General features: G+C 38.6%; 1 protein-coding gene and 1 pseudogene across 1 annotated transcript; both read left to right on the top strand.

Moving 5' to 3' along the window:
• The first annotated feature begins 390 nt into the window (after positions 1-390).
• On the top strand, positions 391-3,207 carry LOC120072650 (Pentatricopeptide repeat (PPR) superfamily protein). The gene has a single exon (XM_039025079.2). It carries the CDS (start codon positions 613-615, stop codon positions 2,773-2,775), a length of 2,163 nt encoding a protein of 720 aa, XP_038881007.1. The 5' UTR covers positions 391-612; the 3' UTR covers positions 2,776-3,207.
• LOC120073697 (aspartate carbamoyltransferase, chloroplastic-like) lies at positions 3,114-22,257 on the top strand (annotated as a pseudogene).
• The last annotated feature ends 3,250 nt before the right edge of the window (positions 22,258-25,507 follow it).

Genomic DNA, 25,507 nt, shown 5'->3' with positions numbered 1-25,507 from the left:
TTTGAGGAGAAATCGTAGGGATAAGCAAGAAGTAGAAGAAGAGATGGCCGAAGAAGCGAAAAAGCAATTAAGGATTACTTCCAACCACCCTTCCCTATACTCAACCTGGAATTTTGAATGTGCCTATCAATGCAAACAACTTTGAGTTGAAGTCGGGGTTGATCAGTGTCACCCTCATAAGCATCTAATATTTTCAGTAGGGTGTCCTCTAAAAGCATTTTTCTTAGCCATTTGAATCAACTCCGACTTCAACTCAAAGTTGATATACCAACCTATGTTATACCATCTTATGTTGGGCCCCCAAACCGCTCCGAAGTGAGGAACTAAAAGTGCATTTTACTATTTTATTTATTATTATTATTTAAATTTTTTTAACCCCAAAGTTAAGAAACCCTTGGCGACCACCACCCTCCCTAGGATTAAAACCAATTTTGTTTTTACTTAAAACACACTACTTTTTAAGCTTAAGCTTTGGAGGGTGTGAGAGATGACAACAACCCAATGCAGATGAATAGAAGAGCAACTACCCGAAAGACCATTGCTTGTTTTAGGGAATTCCACGAAGCAAATGTAAGAGAACTGATACTTGAGCTTTCACCATGAACACTGCAAATGCATCAATTCTCCTCTGTTCTCCAAAGCTTTCGGCAGATTCTGAAAACATGTATTGCAGAGAGAGATCTCCGTACTGGAAAGTCCCTCCATGCTCTGTATATCAAGTCCTTCGTACCCACATCCACCTACCTCTCAAACCACTTCCTTCTTCTTTACTCCAAATGTCGTCGCCTCTCCGCTGCTCGTCGAGTCTTCGATCACACCCACGATTGCAATACCTTTTCCTTCAATGCCCTGATTTCTGCCTACGCGAAAGAATCGTTTGTTGAAGTTGCACGCCAACTGTTTGATGAAATGCCCCAACCAGACTCTGTTTCGTATAACACTCTCATTGCTGCATATGCGCAACGTGGGGATACTGAGCCTGCTTTTCAGTTGTTTATGGAGATGAGGGAGTCCTTTCTTGAGATGGATGGGTTTACTCTTTCTGGTATAATTACCGCTTGTGGCGATAATGTTGCTTTGATAAGGCAGTTGCACACACTGAGTGTTGTTGCTGGGTTAGATTCTTATGTGTCTGTTGGTAATGCACTCATCACACATTACAGCAAAAATGGATTTTTGAATGAGGCCCAGCGGATTTTTCATTGGATGGGTGAAGATAGAGATGACGTATCGTGGAATTCAATGGTTGTGGCATATATGCAGCATCGTGACGGCTCTAAGGCTTTAGAATTGTACTTGGAAATGACTGTGAGGTGCTTGATTGTTGACATGTTTACTTTAGCAAGTGTCTTGACAGCGTTTACGAATGTGCAGGACTTATCAGGCGGGCTTCAGTTTCATGCCAAATTGATAAAGTCTGGGTACCATAAGAATTGTCATGTGGGCAGTGGTTTGATTGATTTGTATTCAAAATGTGGTGGATGTATGTTGGATTGTAGAAAAGTTTTTGATGAAATATGTAAGCCGGACTTGGTCCTTTGGAATACAATGATTTCAGGATACTCCCTGTATGAGGAGTTATCCGATGAAGCTCTTGAATGTTTCCGGCAGCTGCAAGGTGTTGGCCACCAGCCTGACGATTGCAGCCTTGTGTGTGTAATAAGTGCCTGTTCAAACATGTCATCACCCTCTCAAGGAAGACAAGTTCATGGATTAGCTTTCAAATTGGACATTCCTTCCAATAGAATATCAGTGAATAATGCTCTGATTGCGATGTACTCAAAATGTGGAAATCTAAGGGACGCAAGAAGGTTGTTCAATACAATGCCGGAGCATAATACAGTGTCATATAATTCAATGATTGCAGGCTATGCACAACATGGGATGGGATTTCAATCACTTCATCTTTTTCAGAGGATGCTGGAGATGGGCTTTACCCCTACAAACATAACGTTTATTTCAGTACTTGCTGCCTGTGCACACACCGGAAGAGTTGAGGATGGTAAGATTTACTTCAATATGATGAAGCAGAAGTTTGGCATTGAACCAGAAGCAGGGCATTTCTCATGTATGGTAGATCTTTTGGGTCGAGCAGGGAAGTTAAGCGAGGCAGAGAGGTTGATTGAGACTATCCCTTTTGACCCTGGTTCCATTTTTTGGTCTGCATTACTCGGGGCCTGTCGAACACATGGGAACGTGGAGCTAGCAGTCAAAGCAGCAAACCATTTGCTTCAGCTGGATCCTTCAAATGCTGCACCTTATGTCATGCTGGCAAATATCTATGCTGACAATGGGAGATTGCAGGATGCTGCAGCTGTAAGAAAACTTATGCGAGACCGAGGTGTGAAGAAGAAACCTGGTTGTAGCTGGATTGAAGTAAACAGGAGAATACACATTTTTGTGGCCGAAGATACTTCCCACCCGATGATAAAGAAGATTCAGGAATACTTGGAAGAGATGATGAGAAAGATTAAGGAAGCGGGATATACTCAGGACGTGAGGTCAGCATCGGTAGGGGACTACGATAGAGAAAGGCAAACAGAGGAAGAGTTAAGGTTAGGACATCACAGTGAGAAGTTAGCTGTTGCATTTGGTCTCATGTCTACTAGAGAAGGTGAGCCAATATTGATAGTTAAAAATCTGAGGATATGTGTGGATTGCCACAATGCAATTAAGTATATCTCTGGGGTTGTCAAGAGGGAAATTACTGTTAGAGATTCCCACAGATTTCACTGCTTCAAGGACGGGCAATGCTCTTGTGGTGATTATTGGTGAACTTTTAAAGGTGTGGCTACTGCTTCTTTTTCACTCAAACAGATTGATAAAAAAAGGGGTGGATACTTTTGTGGTCCCTAGGTTTTGGGTCTTAAAAAAAAAAAAAGAAACCATTTTTTTCCACTTGAAATCACTCTTTAAATGGTTAGCAAATCATCCCAAATATGCTAACTCCATAAGTTTCAGGGGGCTATTCACTCACCATCCCTGGTGCTTTCATGCCCTCTGTACGAGATTCATAAAGGTAGGCCAACGTAGCAAGCTAAATGGCTTTGGATTTTCTTCTGATTATTTGTAATGTTATAACAGTTTCCTGAGTCATATTTTTATTACACAACATGTGTTTTTCTGCAAGGCAGATGCAGACGTATGAACTGATATTTTTGTATGCTGTTGTGTGAACAATAAGATCTTTTTATTTTTCATTTATTATTTCATACTTCTCCATGTTAGATGGTTATGACTTATGTCAAAGCTGATTTAATAAGGGTCTCTGTTTTACTAGAAACCGAGCCTATCCAGGATATTTGTACATTATAATGGCTGCTTCATCGCCTTACGTCACACTCTTTGCATGCACGTGTCCACTGAAACGGCAATAAAATCTGTTAAGGGCTATATGTATTGTAACTTGTGTTCATCGTACTCCCGGATTGGATATTCCAAGTCCAAGTTCTTAACAAATCCTATGTTTTCACATAACGAGAATTCATCAAAACGGGAACATATTGAGAAATGTCCAATTAAGAAATGAAATTCGGTGCCGAGCTGTGGAAACTGAGAATTCATTTTCTCCTTTTGTTGGCAAAAAGTTTGAGCGATGTGATTGAAGCTCTAGAGATTCTCAATTATTTTTTTGAAGTTGCACTTGATATGGAAAAAACTGAAAAAAGTTCATCTAAAAGCCAAATGCTGAAGGGATATTTGATGGCTACACTGTTCTATGAGCCCTCAACTGGAACTAGGCTTTCGTTTCAATCTGCCATGAAAAGGTTAGATGGGGAGGTATTGTTAAGTGACAGCTGAAAATGCGCGGGAGTTTTATTCAGCAGCCAAAGGGGAAACCCTTGAAGGTGATTGAATCATTCACCTCTTCTTTACCTTCCAACAGTAGTTCAGTTGTAATTTATATGCACTTGATTCAGATACCATAAGAATTGTCGAAGAGCTATTCGGATATAATTGTCATGCGGCATTTTGAAAGTGGTGCTTGATAACTTGTAGAAATACAAGTTATTTATGTTGCCTTATCTAGATATCGCGGCCAAAAGAGAAGGAATATGCGTTGATTGTATGAAAATTAGGTCAGAAATATAATAATTATGAATTATCGCAATTACACCCACTAACATCGTCAAGATGGTAGAAGAGGATATTTTTACTCTATTTTGCAGGAAACCAAGTCACCGCTTGCGATTAAGGTTCAACGAGAAACTGAACAACGCATCTTTGTCACATTACTCCCGTCAATCAACAATGAAGAGACGATTAACGGAATGAAGGCGCAATGCGACAGTCAATCCAGAGTTGAATTTCAACCGCATGCGGTAATAAAAACAACACCGCATGCGAGCAACTGATCGAAAGATGCAGCTAAGCAACGCAAAGGCGAAGGATTGCGACACGTGTACAACTAACCGTTGTGTAGATTTGACAGTCTGATTGCATAACAGAAGGAATATTTATTCCTCCATCTTCGGAATTTCCATAACAAGAAGTGGGGTCCACAAACCAAGAGTCAAAACTTTTCACCTATAAATACCCTCATAGAATTCAGAGAAGATATAATTGATACGGGTATAATTGATACGAGGGCTAATTGCTGCTGAATTATTGAGAGAGAGGCTGAGCTGAGTACTGATCGGAAGAAATCTGAGAAGAGAAGAGACAAGGCCTTGAGGTGAGTCTCAGTGCGAATCTGCCAGATCCCCGTCGTGAAGCTCTGTGCTTAGATCCCTGCTACCGGTTGAGCAAGCCTGAGAGGGAAGCTCATCCTTCCGCACGATCCATCCACACCGACAAGCAAATCTCCATCCAGATCGGCGCTAAGACGTTGGCGTTTATTTGTATTTGTTTCTAACTCTATTTCATCAAGTGTATTTCATCTTCTTAATCTCTTCATTCACAAATCATGTATCAAACGCTAAATAGAAATATTGAATGTCTTGATCACTTTCATTACCACTTCTCTGTCTACTTCCGTTCCTCCGTTTATCGATTTCTCCATGAAGTTTTCTTAATACCTTGGTAATTAATATGGATTAAATGAGTAACTTAATCTGTGATAAAAAGATAAATACGTTTAGCTAAGGTATGCTAGACGACATCTTCACCTGTGGGAGCAGAAGTGAAGATGTCATTCTGATCTGTCGAGAGAAGGTTAGAAGAGCGCGTTAACTACAGCGAGTAGTACTTCCAGAGATGGAAGCAACCTTGCATTCATTACGTTCGTCCATGTTTCACCACAGAAATGTAGGAACGTGGCCGATCACTGAGAGGTGTACGCCAAGGAAAAAGCGGAACCGTACTTATATCTTTAACGCAATTAAGAAACTTGCGATGTTTGTATTAATTATCTTTTTTGTTTCTGCTTCGTACATAAGACTTGTCACGTATTACACGATCTTTGCATAATCTTCATATCCCGCCTTGACCTCAGTATCTTGTATCATGAAATTTGTATCTTGTATCATCTTAGCTTAGATTTACTTTAACGCAATTTATGTTATTATCGCATTTTTACCGCTTTACTTTACTTTATCGCATGTTTACTTTCTTGTACACAAATTCTTTTATAAATTGAAAAACCCCTAGTCGCATGTATCACAAGCATAACGCAATAACCTCAAACAGTCCCTGTGTTCGACCTCGGATCACACCGAGAAACTTGCGGTAAAATTATTCTTGGTTTCAACGCAAGGAAATTTGTGACAACGCACAACATACTACAAGAATATTGTTAATAACGCATATCTAGAAGTAGTATCACATATCATCGCATAAAATCTATGCGTTATCAAGTTTATTGCGTTGTTGCCAGGGATTGGTTAATGGTTTATTGTTTGAGTGTGTTTGTGGTATTTGCAGGACAGATCTTATTGTACTGGCTGTTCAACGCGAAGAGCAGCTTGACGGTTTATGAGTACTGGTGCTGAACTAGAATTCGAAGTTGACCCTGAGATCGAGTGTACCTTTCGCGCACGGGCACATTAGAATTGGATAAGGTGAAAGAAAGCAGCGAGTATGGCAGATAATAACGACAATGCGGTTCCCGTAGTAAATCAAGAGGCTGTTAGGCCAGCACAGGATCCTGTGTTCCTAGCTGCTGATCGTAACATCCCCATGAGGAATTATGCGGCACCCAACCTGTATGAATTTTCGCCTGGGATTTCGAGACCTATTGTTGAGGAGAACGCAAGGTTCAAAATAAAGCCGATCATGCTACAAATGATCCAAAATGCAGGGCAATTTGGGGGTCTACAAAGTGAAGACCCGCATGCCCACTTGACCAGCTTTGTCGAAATGTGCGGCAACTTCTCATTAACTGGCGTAACCCCAGAGAGTATTAGATTGTATTTGTTCCCTTACACCTTGAGGGACGAAGCCAAGAGGTGGCCTCACTTACTGGAGCCGAACGAGATCACATCATGAGATCAACTGGTGGAACGATTCATGAAGAAGTTCTTCCTGTCGGCCGTCAACGCAAGGCGACGAAAGAGCATGCTGAACTTTGAGCAAATGGAAAATGAGACCCTGAGCACCACCTGAGTGAGGTTTAGAAGATTTGTGAAAAACTAGCCGCATATCGGGATACCCGATTGCGTTTTGATGGAGACCTTTTATAAGGACCTGAACAGATCGACGCAGGATGTTGCTGATGACTCCGCGGCAGGAGGTTTTATGGACAAAACGTATACTGAGGCTAAAGTCATTCTTGACCGCATATCATGGAATATGGATGACTGGATTGATAATGGCTATGGAGGCCGAGGCGCCGAAAGAAGAAAGAATGAAACTGCCATTGTCCCTGCGGAGAGAATGAGCACGTTGGCTGCTCAGATGGCCGCGTTGACCACGATCCTTCAATCGATGGCAATCAATCAAGGAGCCATCTCCCAATAATCAGCGTAACCCACTGCACCGGCTTAAGTGGCCGCAATAAGTTGCGTTAATTGTGGAGGGGCTCATGTAGCAGAAATGTGCCCATCGAATCTCCAGCAAGTATTCGCCATCCAGAACGAACCCCTTCAGTAACACCTACAATCCTGGTTGGAGGAGCCATCCTAACTTCAGTTGGGGTGGCAATCCTAACCAAGGGGGGCCAATCAACCATCAGAATGGCAGTCGAGGAAATCATCCTTTTCACCATAACTCGAACCAGGGGCAACCAAGGCAATCGCATAACCAGCAACCCTCATCATCAAACACCTCTGGAAACTCATTGGAGGCCCTGCTGAAATAATATATGGACAAAAATGACGCAGTGATGCAAGCACAGGTGTCTTCAATTCGGAACTTGGAGATCCAAGTGGGCCAGCTGGCATCTGAGCTGAGAAATAGAGCACTAGGAACGTTGCCCAGCAACTTAGAAGCCCTGGGATCCAATGGAAAGGAGTAATGTCCCTAGGACATTAGGCAGGCAAGCTGAACCGCCTGCAGAGATGTGAATTGCGCTCATTTAAAGAAACGCATCTTCCGGTCCATATCTCACAACTATGTTTAATGCTTTCTTCAATTTCTGTCTTTTTGAATTCTTGAATTTTGTCTTTACTTCTACATTTAATTCGTTTCATGAATTTATGAATTAATTCTTCATTTACTTCCTTTGCATTTATTTTTATACCGTCTTTAATTCCTTTAACTTTTCTGTAATTAATGCGTTGGTCCTTAATTAGTGAATGATTGAGAAATAAAGGAAAATTTATTTCCGCAAGTCATAGCAACTTGCGGTGATGAAAAAAAAAATAATAATAAAATCATATAATTAACAACAAGTATGTAAGGCGATAATAGACGCATCTTGAACCAAGCAAGACACGCTTTGCGTTCATCCAACTCAAATGCATTGAAACTGAGGGGTGTGTTGTGCGCGTATATGTCATTTGCCCGTCCTTAGCTAAATGCACTATGTTGAGGCATCCTAAAAAAATGTGTTAGTTAAGGGGTGTGTTGCGGCGGTGTATGTGTTGTTGCCCGTCCTCTGCGAAGATGCATTTGCGTTGACGAGCACATTGCGTCCATTCAAATAAAATATTAAAGAAAATTCTTTCTGCATTTGAGAAGTTCAATCGTTTCGTATCCCAAAGCAATGATGATTCTGCAGATGAAAGGACGTTTTTCTGAAATTCCATAAAGGGAAGTTCGAACGACGAACCTTTTGAGCTTCTCGAGGCCTGTCGTCGGAAAAATCACGTTGGGCCCACTGCGGCCCAACCTATAAATAGGAACCCTCCCCCGTTTGTGAGATTTTTACCTCATTTGCATTTTTAAAAACCTTAGCGCCAACATACGAAGCCTTCTTTTCCCAAAACCCTAGCAAATTTTTCAGTCTTCTCTAGCTTACCATCCATGGCTGACCAAGCTTCTCAATCTTCTACTTCACCCTCAACCCCTTCCTCTGACCAAATCGCTATGCGAGCAGCAACATTCCTTACTGCCAGTCGCAGGCTTGCTGCCCAACCCCATATCATCCCAAGAATCGCCAGTAGAACCTGGAGAAATCCATTGTCCGTCCGGCCTCCTCAGTTCAAGAGGGGGCACAACATTGAAAATACCCCAGTTCCAACTCCTGCCGTCTCAACTGAGAGCGAGAAGAAGAGGCGTGATGACAAGGAAGTGTTTGGCAACATTCTGAGTCATTTGAAGCAAGGAGGAGGATTACCCGAGCTAGGGGTTGTAAACCAACCACTGTCCACGGAGAAGGTGACGGCGACGGTGGCTGAAGAAATGGTGGTGGCGGGGTGGTTGAAGAAGAGGCAGGAAGAGACACTCTGACCTTAGAGAATCCTGAGGTAACTGCCAACGCAGAAACCTATGACGGACCCTCCAGAATTGTGGTGGAGGAGACTAAGGAGGCTGAAGTTGTGGTAGAAACTCCCGAAGTTGCGATGGACGTAGTTGCAATGGAGATGCAACCAGAAGGAGCTAAAGAGGAAAAGAAGAAGAAGAAAAGAAAAGGGAGAAAGGTTGGAGAAGTTGAGTCATCTCATCATCACAAGGAGAAAAAGAATAAAGAGAAGAAGATTGATGATGAAGATGAGGAAGAGAAGAAGGAGAGGAAGAAGAAAGAGAAGGAAGAAAGAAGAATGCACCGGCGTGAAGAAAGGCGCCTAAAAAAGGAAGAAGAAAAGAAGTAGAAGGCTGCGGGCCCGGAAAATGATGGAGAATCGACCTTTGTAAGGGAGGACAGGGGGGAAACAACGCAATTGATGGAACCGGCGTAACCTAAAACAACGCAAATGGTTGCAACAGAGGAAGGCAAAGAAGGAAAAGATACCCCTTAATGCGGCATCGTAGGGAGAATGCGCCGCAAGGGTTTACTGTTGACCCTCAAAGACTGATCATCACATTAGAGGAACAGGAAAGAAGAAGAAAAGAAGAGGAGGAGAAAAAGGAGAAAATGGAGCGGGTGAAACTCATCACCGCAGAAGGTGATAGAAGAAGAAAACTGCATGATGAGAAAGTTTGCTGCAATAGCGAGATCTCAAGGCTTGAAGAAATAAGCCGGATTGAAAAGGAACAACACCTTTTGTTGGCCTCTGAGCAGTTTGTGGAGGAGTTCGAGAGAGAAGAAAGAGAAGAAGAAGAGGAAGAGAAAAATAAGAAGGAAGAAGAAGTGTGAAGCTAATAAAAGGCGCTTACAGAAGAAGAAGGGCAAGGAACTTATCGAGCAAGAGAAGGACGAACAACGAAAGGAACGGGAAATAAAAAAAAGGCAACAAACTTGCCTTGCGTTGGCTAATGGAAAGGGCAAAGCGGTCGCAGAAAGCAGCAAGCCCGCGTTGGTAAAGGCACGTCCATTCAAAAAGAAAGAAAATGACGACTTGTTGATGGAGATGGGCTTTTACCCTACGCCAACACCACTACCTGATCTCATCACGAGCGTGACCATGGAGCATGGCTGGGACACATTTTGCCAGTGCCCAGCCATTGTTGTTCCTAAGGTAGTGCGTGACTTTTACCATGGACTACATGACACCAGGGATGTGGTGACCATAAAAGGGCAAGTGGTGCCTTTTAGTGCAAAGGACATCAATGAACTATACCAAATGAAGGATAACCAGATGCACAGGGTAACACAATCATTGATGATCCCACAGAATAACAGTTGGAAGATGTGCTGCTAGTATTAACGCAATCGGGCACGAAGTGGTTGGTTTCTTTAAAAGGCATCAAGACCTTGGCGTCCAAGACTCTGCTTCCGGAGGCAAGGCTTTGGGTTTATCTGGTTAAGAAGCAGTTGATCCCAACTTCCCATGACAAGACCATTTCAAAGGATCGAGTTATGGCCGCATACTGCATTGCATGCGACATTCCAATCGATGTGGGCCGGTTGATCACAAGTCAAATTTGAGGCTTTGTAGGGCACATTAGAGGACAATATTTCTTTCCATGGACTATCTCAAGTCTGTGCCTGTCAGTGGGGGTAGGCATTGAAGAAGAACCCATGCAAGAAATCCATGGCCTCATCAATATCAAAATCCTGAGGCTGCTCCTCAAAGACTCCCTGCATTGTCCAGAGTTACCTTTAAAGAGGCCCGCAATCGATCTTAATGTGCCGCAAGAACCTAGGCCAAAGAGACAGCGCAGAGATGATCAGGGAAAAGGGAAAGTCCAAGAAGAAACAATGCAAGATCCGGAACCTTTGGACCCTTTACCCTTAGTTATCTGCCCTCCAAGCCCTTCAAGCCCACCCGCACAACCTTCTTCTCCACTCCATGAGCATTTCACCAACCTTGTCCTCACTCCAAATTCTCCAACTGCATACCCACCAATTTACTCACCTGCAGCTTCATCACTACAACCTTCCATTCCACCACCGTTTATTGATGACCCACACGATTTGGGTGAAGGCACCTCTGCCCAACCCCAAAACGATGCTGGCGAGACATCGTAGGCGCAACTTTCCATCCCTTCCTTGGCTGCAGAGTTAGCTAAAATGCGGTCCCTCTTTTCCCAACAACAACAACTCTTTGCTCACCAACAACCCTTTTTCAACCAAAGATTTGAGGTGGTAATGGAGCAAATTGATGATATACAGCATAGTGCTGCCACATCAAGGGAGGCATTGATCCATATTCAACGCAATATTTTTAAAGTCCATCGCCATCAAAGACAGATTGCGGAGCAAAACCATGAGTACTTTAACTTTCTCATAGCTTATCTTCATGGTCCCATGGTGCCTCCACATCTCAGGCAGCAACTGAATTTTGAAGAAGCTCCGGCAGCACCACCTCAAAATCCTCCTCCAGATCCTCCTGCTCCTCAACAATAATTTTTACATTTTTGCGGCCATTCATTATTCTTTCTAAGTTAACGAAATTCTTTGATTCTTTGTATAGGCAAAACATTTTGTATTGCGTTAATTTTTAATTCTTTGTATACTTTGTTAATATTCAATACAATCGAGTACATATTCTCTCCTTTTTGCCTGTGCCTTTTTCCTTATCATCCTTTGTCAATATTTTTGATGTTCTGATCTTTTACTTTTGCGTTATTCATTGCGTTTCCATGATGTAATATATGTTTATACTTAGAAACATTTCCCATATTTTGTAAATTCTTACTAACACTTAGTTAATTTTAGTTTAGCAGTACTTTACCTTTTATCTTTCAAAGTTCTGCTCAAACTTTCTTTTTGAAATTTTTATTCTAAGTGTTTGTCTAGTCTATCCAAACAACGCAATGAGAACCTTGCTTATCTTTAAATTTAGGGGTGGGGAAGGTCTGAGCAGATAAGATCAAGAATATGCGATGATTAAGAAAAGGCGTTCATTAAGAAAAAAATAAAAAAATAAAAAAAAATTTATTATGCCAAACTCCAATGTCAGCACAAGGAAAAACTTCAAAGATGTTCCCAACCTGATAAGAGTTTAGTTGTGAAAGGAGCCTGCTTGTAGTTATATGTTCGTATGATACCCGTAGGAGTAAGCCAAAATGAAGGTGGGTTTCCAAAAACAACGCAATAAAAAAGAAAATAAAAGAGTGTAAGAGACAACTCCTCTGAATATCATGAGTTAAAGTTGAAATTGGCACACAACCGTAGTTGGATGTTCGCATGACACTCGTGGGAGCAAGCCAAAACGAAGAGTATAACCATGACCAATAGTCTCTAATAAATAATGCAAATTTTGACCACTGCATATAGATATATCAAGTTGTTTTGGCAAATAAGAGATAAACATTCTATTTTCAAAACTAGAAAAGCAGCATTGAGCAGAATTTTGTTATATAGAAGAATAAAGTAGGGCTTTGTTCAGAATTAGCAAGGATAGAAGGAACTTGCGTTGTTAAGAAATATGCCTAAGTGTAGCATTCGGAGTAGCCAATCGACGCAGACTTATAGGATAGGAATTTAGCATTATTGCCTGCGTAGAAGATATGCTTGAGGACAAGCATATATCTAAATTTGGGGGTGTGATAACTTGTAGAAATACAAGTTATTTATGCTGCCTTATCTAGATATTGTGGCCAAAAGAGAAGGAATATGCGTTGATTGTATGAAAATTAGCTCAGAAATACAATAATTATGAATTATCGCAATTACACCCACTAACATCGTCAAGATGGTAGAAGAGGATATTTTTACTCTGTTTTGTAGGAAACCAAATCACCGCTTGCGATCAAAGTTCAACGAGAAACTGAACAACGCATCTCTGTCATATTGCGCCCGTCAATCAACAATGAAGAGACGATTAATGCAAGAAGCAATGCGACAGTTGATCCAGAGCTGAATTTCAACCGCATGCGGTAATAAAAACAACACCGCATGCAAGCAACCGATCGAAAGATGCAGCTGAGCAATGCAAAGGCGAAGGATTGCGACACGTGTACAACTAACCGTTATGCATATTTGACGGTTTGATTGCATAACAGAAGGAATATTTATTCCTCCATCTTCGAAATTTCCATAACAAGAAGTGGGGTTCACAGGCCAAGAGTCAAAGCTTTTCACCTGTAAATACCCCCATAGAATTCATAGAAGATATACTGGATACGGGTATAATTGATACGAGGGCTAATTACTGCTGAATTATTGAGAGAGAGGCTGAGCTGAGTACTGATCGGAAGAAATCTGGGAAGAGAAGAGACAAGGCCGAGAGGTGAGTCTCAGTGCAAATCTGCCAGATCCCCGCCATGAAGCTCTATGCTTAGATCCCTGCTGCCAGTTTAGCAAGCCTGAGAGGGAAGCTCATCCTTCCGCATGATCCATCCACACTGGCAAGCAAATCTCCATCCAGATCAGCGCTAAGACCTTGGCGCTTATTTGTATTTGTTTCTAACTCTATTTCATCAAGTGTATTTCATCTTCTTAATCTCTTCATTCACAAATCATGTATCAGACGCTAAATAGAAATATTGAATGTCTTGATCACTTTCATTACCACTTCTCTGTCTACTTCCGTTCCTCCGTTTATCGATTTCTCCATGAAGTTTTCTTAATAACTTGGTAATTAATATGGATTAAACGAGTAACTTAATCTGTGATAAAGAGATAAATGTGTTTAGTTAAGGCATGCTAGACGGCATCTTCTCCTGTGAAAGTAGAAGTGAAGATGTCATTCTGATCTATCGAGAGAAGGTTAGAAGAGCGCGTTAACTAAAGCGAGTAGTACTTCCAGAGATGGAAGCAACCTTGCATTCATTACGTTCGTCCCTGTTTCACCACAGAAATGTGGGAACATGGCCGATCACCGAGAGGTGTACGCCAAGGAAAAAGCGGAACCGTACTTATATCTTTAACGCAATTAAGAAACTTGCGATGTTTGTATTAATTATCTTTTCTGTTTCTGCTTCGTACATAAGACTTGTCACCATATTACACGATCTTTGCATAATCTTCACAGCTCGCCTTGACCTCAGTATCTTGTATCATGAAACTTGTATCTTGTATCATCTTAGCTTAGATTTACTTTAACGCAATTTATGTTATTATCACATTTTTACCGCTTTACTTTACTTTATCGCATGTTTACTTTCTTGTACACAAATCCTTTTATAAATTGAAAAACCTTGGTCGCATGTATCACAAGCATAACGCAATAACCTCAAACAGTCCTTGTGTTCGACCTTGGATTACACAGAGAAACTTGCGGTGAAATTATACTTGATTTTAATGTAAGGAAACTTGTGACAACGCACAACATACTACAAGAATATTGTTAATAACGCATATCTAGAAGTAGTATCACATATCATCACATAAAATCTATGCGTTATCAGTGCTGCTGGGAAGCTGCTGCAGCCTATTATTACTGCTGGTGATGGTCTTGGACAACATCCAATTCAGGTTTGTTAGCGCCTTTTTTTAGTCTTGTAATATAATGGTTGTATGAATATGTTCCATGTAAGAGTAAATACTAAATAGTAAGAAAGTGTTACAAACATGATTATTGGTAACAAAGTATTACATGAGTGTTAGATATTTGAAAACAGAATTTTCATTTGAGAGAATTTTTATCCCCCAAATTTCACTGATTTTTAAATCGTCCTCGCAAGAAAATTCAGTTTTGACACATTACTGATTCCATACCCCTCTTCTGCATTCATTAAGCAATATAAACAGCAAGTTTCCATAGTATTTCTTGCAAAATGATTAAAGAATCGGCTAAAAATGAGCAACCATTCACCACGTTCTGCAACTCTCAATTGTTCCATGCACATTACAGAGAATTTTTAAAGAACCGAATCAATTAAGAGTATTTGTTATAAATAGCCACTAAATACGTATAACTGTCTAGAAATTTATCATTGATACTATAGTGATAGAAACTAATATAAGTCTATTAGTGTTTATTAATGTTTTTTTTTTTTTTTTAATTTCTGTAAATAGTTTGATATTCTTCTATTTGTAAAATTTTTTTCATAAAAGAATGAGATATTTAACTTATTTTGAGGGTCATTAAAAAGACATCAGAAATGATGTATGGATCCAGATTCCAGAGCTTCTTTTGCTAAGCTTTGCGAGAACTTGAAAATAATCTTGTTGGTTTCTTCTGCTATGATGGATTTCTGCATCTGTTCCTTTTGAAACCCTTGACCTTGTTCTGGTTTTGGCAGGATCTTGTAGATGGATAAACTATTCAGAGAGAGATAGGAAAACTGGATGGAATTAGAGTTGGGCTCGTGGGTGATCTTGCTAATGGGAGGACTGTACGGTCACTTGCATATTTGCTCGCCAAGTATCAAGATGTGAAAATATACTTCTCTCCAGATGTAAAAATGAAGGTAAGTTTTAAAGCAAAACTCTAACATGATTGCCTATTGAATGACATTATTTGTTGTGCCATGATGTGGGAAACAATGACTCTGCTATCACTTGTTGTTGCTATTTTAAAGAAAATCGGAGAAGTCAAAACTGTATGAAGTTATTGGTTACTTTAAAATCTTCCGACTGTTGAACTTGTTTGTTTATTTAGGATGACATTAAAGACCATGTGACATCACAAGATGTGAAATGGGAAGAATGTGACGACTTGATGGAAGTTGCATCAAAGTGTGACGTGGTATATGAAACTGAAGTAAAATAAGCTCAAGCATACAATCGTTTATTCAACAGCCTTTTACATTTTTCTTTATAGTTTGTTATGTAATTACTTGTATCAGAAAAAATGTATAAATATACATCATTTACAATTTGTAGAAACAATCTTACAGAAACTTACAAGAAAGCTACAAGATTTGTAAAGAAAAGTGTGACTTAGCTCTTGAATAAAGTTCCTCTCCTTCCCATGGATCTAGACACTGTATTGCCGAACCACGTATATCATAGTGTAGATCTCTTTCTCTTCTTTCTCATTACAAGATTGCATGTTCTTCTTCTTCTTCATTCTCTTGGCAATGACGCGAAAATAATTAGAGAGAAAAGGGTTAGCAAAAGTTTTTCTGCAAACAGTAGAGAGAACGTGAGAGAGAAAGAGAGTAATTAGTCTGAAATTAATTTCCCATCAGAGTAGAAAGCATTTCCTTCCATAAGGCAAAAGATAGTGGATTATTCCACGTGTTGCACATCTCCTAGAAGATCATGGAGCAAGCAGAACCAAGTTTTCTACCAACCAAAATTAATTTAGGGCAAAACAACTTGGGTTGATCACGGTTGGATCAGCAAAAAGGGGTCAGCTTCATCATTTGGGCTTTTATTATTCAAGAATATCAAGTGTGCAGGCCCAACAAAGTGGTATCAGAGCAAAAGACTTACAAGATTGTAGTTCTTGAATCTATTCAAGTTTTTCACTCCAAGATGTCAGTAGCAAGATTCGAAGTAGAGAAGTTTGATGGCAAAGGAGATTTTGGCCTATGGAAGGCCAAAATCAAAGTAATTCTCAGCCAACAGAAGGCTCACAGAGCTCTCCTTGACTCATCAACACTCCCAGCCTCAGTGACAGCTCAAGAAAAAGAAGATTGGAACCTGGTAGCTTATGGTACGTTGATCCTAAACCTTAGTAATAGTGTTTTAAGACAAGTTTTAGATCAAGAAACAACATATAGGATATGGACAAAACTGGAAGAATTATATGCTACCAAAGAACTTCCTAGTAAAATGTACCTTAGGGAGAAATTTTTTACATTTAAAATAGATTCATCAAAATCTTTGACTGATAATTCAGATGAATTCAAGAAAATTGTTACTGAATTTAAAACCTTAGGAGAAAAACCTGGGGATGAAAATGAGGTCTATGTGCTTCTTAATTCTTTGCCTGAACCCTATAAGGAGATTAAAAATGCTCTAAAATATGGAAGGGATAGTATAAGTACTGATACTATAATATCAACCTTAAGAACTAGAGAGCTAGAGTTACAAATTGACAAAAAGGATCATTCTAGTGGTGAAGGGTTATTTGCTAAAGGAAACTTTAAACCAAATCACTCAAAGGACAGAAAACCATATAATTCAGAAAAAAACAAGCCTAAACAGAAATTAAAATGTAAATATTGCAAAAAGAAAGGACATTTAATCAAAGATTGTTTTATTCTTAGAAGGAAGAACCAAGAGAAAGAAAAGGACTCTAAAGGTAAATAGCTCGAAGCTTCTGTGGTAGAAGGTTCTTTTATCTACTCAGATGCTTTAGCCTCAACCTTAGACAAATCCAACCATGTAAATCCTCTAGGAAAACATGATTGGGTCCTAGATTCTGGATGCACCTATCACATGACCTCAATGAGACCATGGTTCAACACTTTTAAAGAAATTGAAGGAGAAATGGTTTATATGGGAAACAACCAAGGTTGTAGGATAGAAGGCATTGGCTCTGTTTCTATGAAACTTAAGAATGAAACTATTAAACTTCTTAGGAATGTGAGATATGTTCCACTTCTTAAAAGAAACCTAATTTCCTTAGGAATGCTTGATACAATTGGGTGTGAATACAGGGGTAAAGGAGAAACCCTTGAGGTGCTAAAGGATTCTAAGGTAATACTAGTTGGGGAAAAGATAAATGACTTACTTGTGGTCAAAGGAGTTGAAATGATGACAGGGGCATATGTTGCCACCACAAATGAGATCACAGAGGCTGATGTTTGGCATAAGAGATTGTCTCACATTAGAGCTAGAGGCCTAGAAGTCCTATCCAAATGAGGGATTCTACCTAAAGGTCTCTCAGAAAATCTAACTTTTTGTGAACACTGTGTTTTAGGAAAGGCCACAAGGCAAAGTTTCACTAAAGCACAACACACCACAAAAGCTATCCTAGATTACATTCACTTAGACCTATGGGGTCTAACTTCTACACCTAGCCTAAATGGCTCAAGGTATTTACTCTCTTTTACTGATGACTTCTCTAGGAAAAGTTGGGTTTACTTCCTTAAAACTAAAGACAAAGTGTTTGATAAGTTTAAGGAGTGGAAACTCATGATAGAGAAGCAAACTTCTAAAGAAATTAAATACCTAAGAACTGATAATGGACTGAAATTCTGTAGTGAAGAGTTTAATAAGTTCTGTAAAGAAATAGGAATAACTAGGCATAGGACTGTTAGATTCACTCCTCAACAAAATGGAGTTGCTGAAAGATTTTATAGAACAATCATGGAAAGGGTTAGATGTCTTCTTTCAGATGCAATTCTTAATGAAAAGTATTAGGCTGAGGCAGCAAGCTACACTGTTTTCACCTTAAATAGGTGTCCTCATTCCTCCCTAAACTTCCTAACTTCTGAAGAAAAATGGACAAAACATCCACCTAACCTAGAAAATCTAAGGGTATTTAGATGTGTTGGCTATATTCACCAAAGTCAGGGGAAACTAAAGTCCAGGGTAGTGAAGTGTATGTTTGTTGGGTACTCAGAAGGTGTTAAAGACTTTAAGATATGGAATCCTATTGAGAAAAGATTTGTTGTAAGCAGGGATGTCACTTTTAGAGAAAAAGAGATGTTTATGCAAGAAGAAAAGACAACTTGTGACGTTTCTAAAGGCCCTAGTATTGCGAGGATTGAGGTGGAGAGACCTAAAGATTCTTCCACTAGTTATAACCCTCCTAATGAAACTGAAGAAGAAGAAGAGGAAAACTCAAGTGAGCCTACTGAGAATACTGAAACTCTACCTGATTTAAGTCAGTATTCATTGGCTAGGGATAGACAAAGAAGAGTGATAGTTCCTCCAGCTAGGTATACTGAAACTAATTACATGAACCTAGTCCTAAATGCCACAATAGGTCCTAATGACCAAGAACCTGCTACTTTTGAAGAGGCAGTGAATTGCCCTAATGGTAGGTCTTGGATCCAAGCTATGTGTGAAGAAATGGAATCACTCACTGTCAATAACACTTGGACCCTAGCCCCTCTTCTTAGAGGATGCAAGCCTATAGCTTGTAAATGGATATATAAACTAAAGAAGGGTTCTACCAAAGAAGAAAAGCCCAGGTACAAGGCTAGGTTAGTGGCTAAGGGGTTTACTCAAAGGGAAGGCATAGACTACTCTGATATTTTTTAACCAGTAGTAAAAAAAACTTCTATTAGACTTTTATTATCTCTAGTTGCTCAGTACAACCTTGAACTAGATCAACTAGATGTTAAAACAACTTTCCTTCATGGAAATCTAGAAGAGGTTATCTATATGGTTCAATCTAAAGGGTTTGAAGAAAGAGGGAAGGAAGACCTTTATTGTCTCCTAAAAAAATCTATATATGGTCTTAAACAATACCCTAGATGCTGGTACGGAAGATTTAATGATTACATAGAGAGTATTGGGTTTCAAAACCTATGACATTTCTTCTTATGTTAATTCAACAACCTATAAGGACAAAGTCTATCTAATACTCTATGTTAATGATATGTTACTAGCTGAAAAATCTAAGGAGGATTTAAAACATGTCAAAGATCTCCTAAAGAGAGAGTTTGACATGAAGGACTTGGGTCAGTCTAAAAGATTCTTGGGATTGAAATAAGTAGAGACAGGGCTTCCTCTATCCTCACCATTAGTCAATTAGACTATTGTGAAAAGGTTATTAATAGATTTAACATGTCTAATGCAAAACCTGTCACTATACCTATTGCTAGTCATTTTAAACTTTCTTCAGAAAACTCACCAAAGGAAACAGACATAGAACATTTGACTCAAATGCAGTTAATTTCATATAACCAAGTTGTAGGTAATCTAATGTATCTACTAGACCAGACATATCCTACTGTACTAGTCTTGTTAGTAGATACATGTCTAACTCTAGAAAAAGGAATTGGGAAGCAATAAAATGGATATTAAGATACCTAATATGGTCTAAACAATCAAAATTAACATATCAGAAACAAAATTAGAGCTATATGGATATGTTGATTCAGATTTTGCAGAGGACCAAGACAAAAGAAGATCATTAACAGGTTATCTATTCTTGTATGGTCCAAATTTATTATGTTGGAAAGAAAATCTGCAGTCAATCACAACTCTATCAAGTACCGAAGTAGAATACATGGCTTTATCAGAAGCAATAAAAGAAGCATTATGGTTAAAGGGGTTGATGAAGGATTTTGGTATCAATCAAACAGTAGTAAAGTTCTACTGTGATAATCAAAGTGCCATTCATCTTTCCAAAAACCCTCAATATCACTCAAGGACCAAACACATAGATATTAAATATCACTTTGTAAGGGATAGAATAGAAAAAGGTGAAGTTGAAGTTTTAAAGGTTCATACCAGCGAGAATGTCGCCGATATGCTTACCAAACCAATTTCAAAGCTCAAGCTCGCGAACTGTCTTGGTCAGATCGGCTTCTAACTTCCTGAAAAAGGGTGAAGACATGTCAAATCTGGAAGGAGAAGAGCTTGCATGTTGAGCTTAAGGTGGAGATTTGAAGTAAAATAAGCTCAAGTATACAATCGTTTATCAACGACCTTTTACATTTTTCTTTACAGTTTCTTATGTAACTACTTGTATCAGACAAAATGTATAAATATGCATCATTTACAATTTGTAGAAACAATCTTACATAAACTTACAAGAAAGCTACAAGATTTGTAAAGAAAAGTGTGACTTAGCTCTTGAATAAAGTTCTTCTTCTTCCCATGGATGTAGACACTGTATTGTCGAACCACGTATATCATCGTGTAGATCTCTTTCTCTTCTTTCTCATTACAAGATTTCATGTTCTTCTTCTTCTTCATTCTCTTGGCAATTACGCGAAAATAATTAGAGAGAAAAGGGTTAGCAAAAGTTTTTCTGCAAACAGTAGAGAGAACGTGAGAGAGAAAGAGAGTAATTAGTCTGAAATTAATTTCCCATCAGAGTAGAAAGCATTTCCTTCCATCAGGTAGAAGATAGTGGATTATTCCACGTGTTGCACATCTCCTGGAAGATCATGAAGCAAGCAGAACCAAGTTTTCTACCAACCAAAATTAATTTAGGGCAAAACAACTTGCGTTGATCACGGTTGGATCAACAAAAAGGGGCCAGCTTCATCATTTGGGCTTTTATTATTCAAGAATATCAAGTGTGCACGCCCAACAGAAACTCGTAAGTCGTATTCAGTGGGAAAGATTTGGAGCGATGATTGATTTTTATGAACAAGCTAGAGGCAAGTACATTATGGATAAAAATGTGTTAAAAGTGATGAGGAGATATGCTTTGGTTATGCACCCCCTCCCTAGGCTTATTCAGGTAACAGGGCATGAATCATAAGCATTTTTAAACATTTATCTTTAATAGGCAAATACATGTGACTATTGTTGAATGAAAAATTTTGGATCAATCACAAATTGTCACGTTATTTCTCAAATTAATGACGAAATTACAAATCATTGAATTTGGGACAAATTAAAAGCGGGCATGTATCCCAAGTTGAAATTAAAGTCATAAATTGACAAATCTTGATGATGTCATGTGTTTTCGTCTTGATGTCAAATTAATTATTTTGGTCTAATTAAATATTAAAGTTTGGGCTAAAGTTAAATTGGACTCAAGAATATGCTTAATTTGACCAAGTGCCAAATTAGGTCCAAGTCCAATTAATTAGGCTCAAGGACCAGGTTGATGGACCAACCAAACCCAAGTCCACTTGAGAACTCTATAAATCGAGGAATTTTTTTCATTTGTGAGGGTCAACAATTCCACACTCCAGAGAGACATTGAGAATTTTCCCAACAATCAGAAGACTTCATACTCCTGAAGCTGAACATTCCTTGAAGATACAAGTCTTTTGAAGATAGAAGACTATTCTAAGACTCAAACTTCAAGAACATTACGTACTTCGCTTTCTCAAATCAAGCATATGCATTCAATCGAAAGAGAATAAGAGGATCAAGTTCTAGATATCGAACCACATCCGTATCAAATCTACATCAATAAAAAAGTTCAAATTCCACGAAACAAGTTTCTTAGAAAACTTCGTGCGTACAAATTGGCATGCCCAGTAGGACATCTTTACCTCTCATCTCTCTCGTCATCTAAATCAGCAAATCAATAGATAGCACCAAAGAAAGTTGCATCCAAAGCTATCATTGCAATCGATGCTTACACGGGACCTGTCACCCGCAGTCATTCAAAGGATATCATGCAGGAACAAGAACAAAGTTTTATCCTCACAAAGAAAATCTGGAAACAATTGAGGGAATCTCCTAAAGGCAGGATCTTCTTTAGAGAAAATTCCTTGTTCGATAACTATGCTCCTGCTATTGATCAATCAGAGAAAGAATCACACTTTGATGCAGTGTCTGTCAAGATGGTTGACATAACGACTGAGTCGGCCATGGTAGAGATAGAGAGAGAGATAAATCTCTTGATGGAAGTTTTTGAAGAGCGAGACCATGAAATCTCTGCCTTAAGAGATCAAATACAAGCTTGAGAAATTGCTGAGACAAGTCAAACTCTAGTTGTTAAAGGCAATGACAAAGGAAAGACTGTTTCACAAGAAACTCAGATGCAACAATCTACCTCTGTCGCCTCCCTATCAGTTCAACAGCTGTAGGATATGATTACAAACTCCATAGGGCTCTGTATGAAGAACTATCACAATCTTCTTTTATGTACTCCAAGCCGTACACCAAGAGAATTGATAACCTGAAAATCCTAGCTGGGTACCAACCTCCAAAGTTCCAATAGTTTGATGAAAAGAACAATCCAAAACAACATGTTGCTCACTTCACTAAAACCTGTGAAAATGTATGAACCAGAGGAGACCAACTAGTCAAAGAGTTCGTCTGTACCTTGAAAGGAAATGCTTTCGATTGGTATACTGATTTAGAGTTAAATGTGATTGACAACTGGGAACAGTTGGAAAAAGAGTTCCTCAACTGCTTTTATAGCACTAGGCATATTGTCAGCATGATGGAGCTGTCAAGCACCAAGCAGCGGAAGGGAGAGCTGGCCATCGACTACATCAATCGATAGAGAGCTCTGAGTTTGGATTGCAAAGATAGACTTACTGAATTATCCATAGTGGAGATGTGCACCAAGGCATGCACTGAGAGCGTATCTATATCCTACAAGGGATAAAACTTTGTACATTTGAGGAGTTAGCAACATGCACTCATGACATAGAGCTGAGCATCACCAATAGGAGAACTAAAGATTTCTAGTCCCTGAAGGGAGAAAGGATAAGAAAGAAATCAAAGGCACTGAAAATGATTGTGAATAGTGCCATAATAGAATCTATGATCGTCAATACGACCCCTTTAATTTTGTTCTCCAAAGGAAAAGAAATTGAAGGAACTAGTGAATTGAGCGGAAGGAGGGGATCGAACCAAATACCCAAAATTTTCAAATCATAAATTTTACAGTAAGAACATACAGATTATGCATTTAAAAGAAAATTGCAGCATGCTTTAAAACAGAGAACAAGAAAGAAAAAAGGTCTAAGAAACTTTACCCTTGAAGAACTCTTCTTCATGAATTTCCTTCTCCGAATCTTGTCATGATCGATCTTGAACCCTCTAACCTTCTACAAGGATACCAGCATGAAAGATTCCTTTGTATTCTCTGGATGAGAATTCAGGAGTTTTGTGGGCTCTGGCTATTTTGGAAAAAAGGGATTTTTAGAGTGTTGAGAGGAAGAGATGAAATTCCTAATTTCTCATAGAAATCTTCTGTATATCACTCTGATGGGAAAAACACACACACGGAAGAAGAACAACAACCAGTCTTTTCTTTCCCACTAACGCGTTTTAAAGAGAAAAGAGGGGAAAGAAGTTACAACTCCCTCCCAATTTTTTTTTTTAAAAATAAACTAAATTAGATTGATTTATTTTAATAAATAAATTTAATATATATTTATATGATAACTACCTTATTATATAAAATATATATTAAACCATATGTTATATCAAATATAACACATAACCTATAAATTCTATATTGTTCCAAATACAATATAACCTATAGTTTCTATTCTCTCACCAATGATATTTAATATAAATCTCATTTATATTAAATTTAATTATATGAATCAAATTCATATGATTAATATTTGAGTCATATTCAAATATCTATTTCCTCTCAAATAACCTTTATATTATAATGTATCAAATTACATTATTGTAATTTTATCATATATAATTAGATTAAATTAATTATATCACATATAATTAATTCCCTCAATTAATTTGAATAATTCAAATTAATCCAAAAGTTGATTCTCATTAATTTTCGTTGAGCTACAGAGGGGACCTCATGGACCTATAGTTTGAAGCTCCAACAGTACGTGAATAATTAATTAAACTTCTTTAATTTAAATATTCACCATCCGTTAATTATCGGGTACTCCACTAAAGACCTACAACTGCACTCTTCACACTACAGATATATTTCGATGTCCATTGGATATTACCAGTCAACAGTACAATGACCCTTCACAAATTACTCGTAAGTACAACTGGGCCAAAATTAATGTTTTGTCCCTGTAGTTACATCTAACTCCTTAAATACCATTGATCCTTCTAATGAACAATAAATCATAGTCCAACTATGATCAAACCCCTCTTGTCCAGGAGTGGGTGTGACGCCACATTGTTCAAGCCACGGGATCAGTCTTTAAGAGAGCAATTTATCTACTTGCTCTAACATTGAGGAAGGAATGAATTCTTTCTTGTGTAATCGTGTTCCAAGCTTCTCAATCAGCTGAATCCCCAAAATGGTAGGGTTGTTGAGTCGGCGATCTAGCCACTCTCACCCATACAAATCAAAGGATCGCTTTCTTATGCAGGAGTTCATAACTCACTCAGGATTCATGTCATGTTACCTATAGTCATTCTGGTCAAATAAAAGTCTCTATTATGAATGACGTTATATAATGAGACTAAACATTTTGTGGTTCGACCTTATGCGAATTCTTTTGTATAGAATATCCCCACTCACATGTCTCCACATGAATGATGAGGATCATATCATTTGTAGCACTTTAAGACAATTGTAACATCTACAAAGCGGGCCATACTCGTAGTGTCACCAGGATAAGGTACCCAGCCTTATCCATCTACTACAGACCATTTAGGTTATCACTCAAACATGATGTTGATTATTTCCTTTACTGTGAATTTTTATATTGTACTTATTGTATTATATTTGTTATATTTTATTCTTTCGTTATTTGTAATTATTTTATTCTTTCGTTATTTGTAATTGGGTATTTCTTCTATTTAAGAAACCATTTCCTCCTAAGATTAATACGAGAAAAGAATAATGGTTTTTAGCATGGTATTAGAGCAACAAAATTTTTGAAACCCTAAAAACCCAAAAAAAAAACCTATTTTTTTTTTCTTTTTGAAACCCTAGAAAAAACTTAGTCTTCTGCCGACCAGTTGCCGCTGTCCATCAACTATATTTTTCCTAGTTGCTGGTTCGTTTAAGCCTTTGTGTTGTTGTTGTTTTTTTTTCCTAGATCTACTGATTTTTTATTCTGGGTTTCCTTTTTTCAACGATATGTTGTAAGCTATGGAGTGTAGGGATAATCGTCCAGGTCCACTAAGTTACCCATCATTTGAGTTTGCGACGATTGCAATAAACATTGACATACACGTGAAACTTGTTGGAAACTTCATGGAAAACCTGCGAATTGGAAAAGTTCTAAGCAACATGACTCTAATGCTAACGTTGTTGAC

The sequence above is a fragment of the Benincasa hispida genome, chromosome 3 (genome assembly GCF_027475165.1).
Source record: "Benincasa hispida cultivar pf3 chromosome 3, pf3_genome.v1.1, whole genome shotgun sequence".
In the NCBI taxonomy this organism is placed as follows: domain Eukaryota; kingdom Viridiplantae; phylum Streptophyta; class Magnoliopsida; order Cucurbitales; family Cucurbitaceae; genus Benincasa; species Benincasa hispida.
This window is presented reverse-complemented; position numbering and strand designations above follow the sequence as displayed.

Coding starts and splice junctions, on each gene's coding strand:
- LOC120072650 (XM_039025079.2), top strand. CDS start 613: ATGCATCAATTCTCCTCTGTTCTCCAAAGCTTTCGGCAGATTCTGAAA.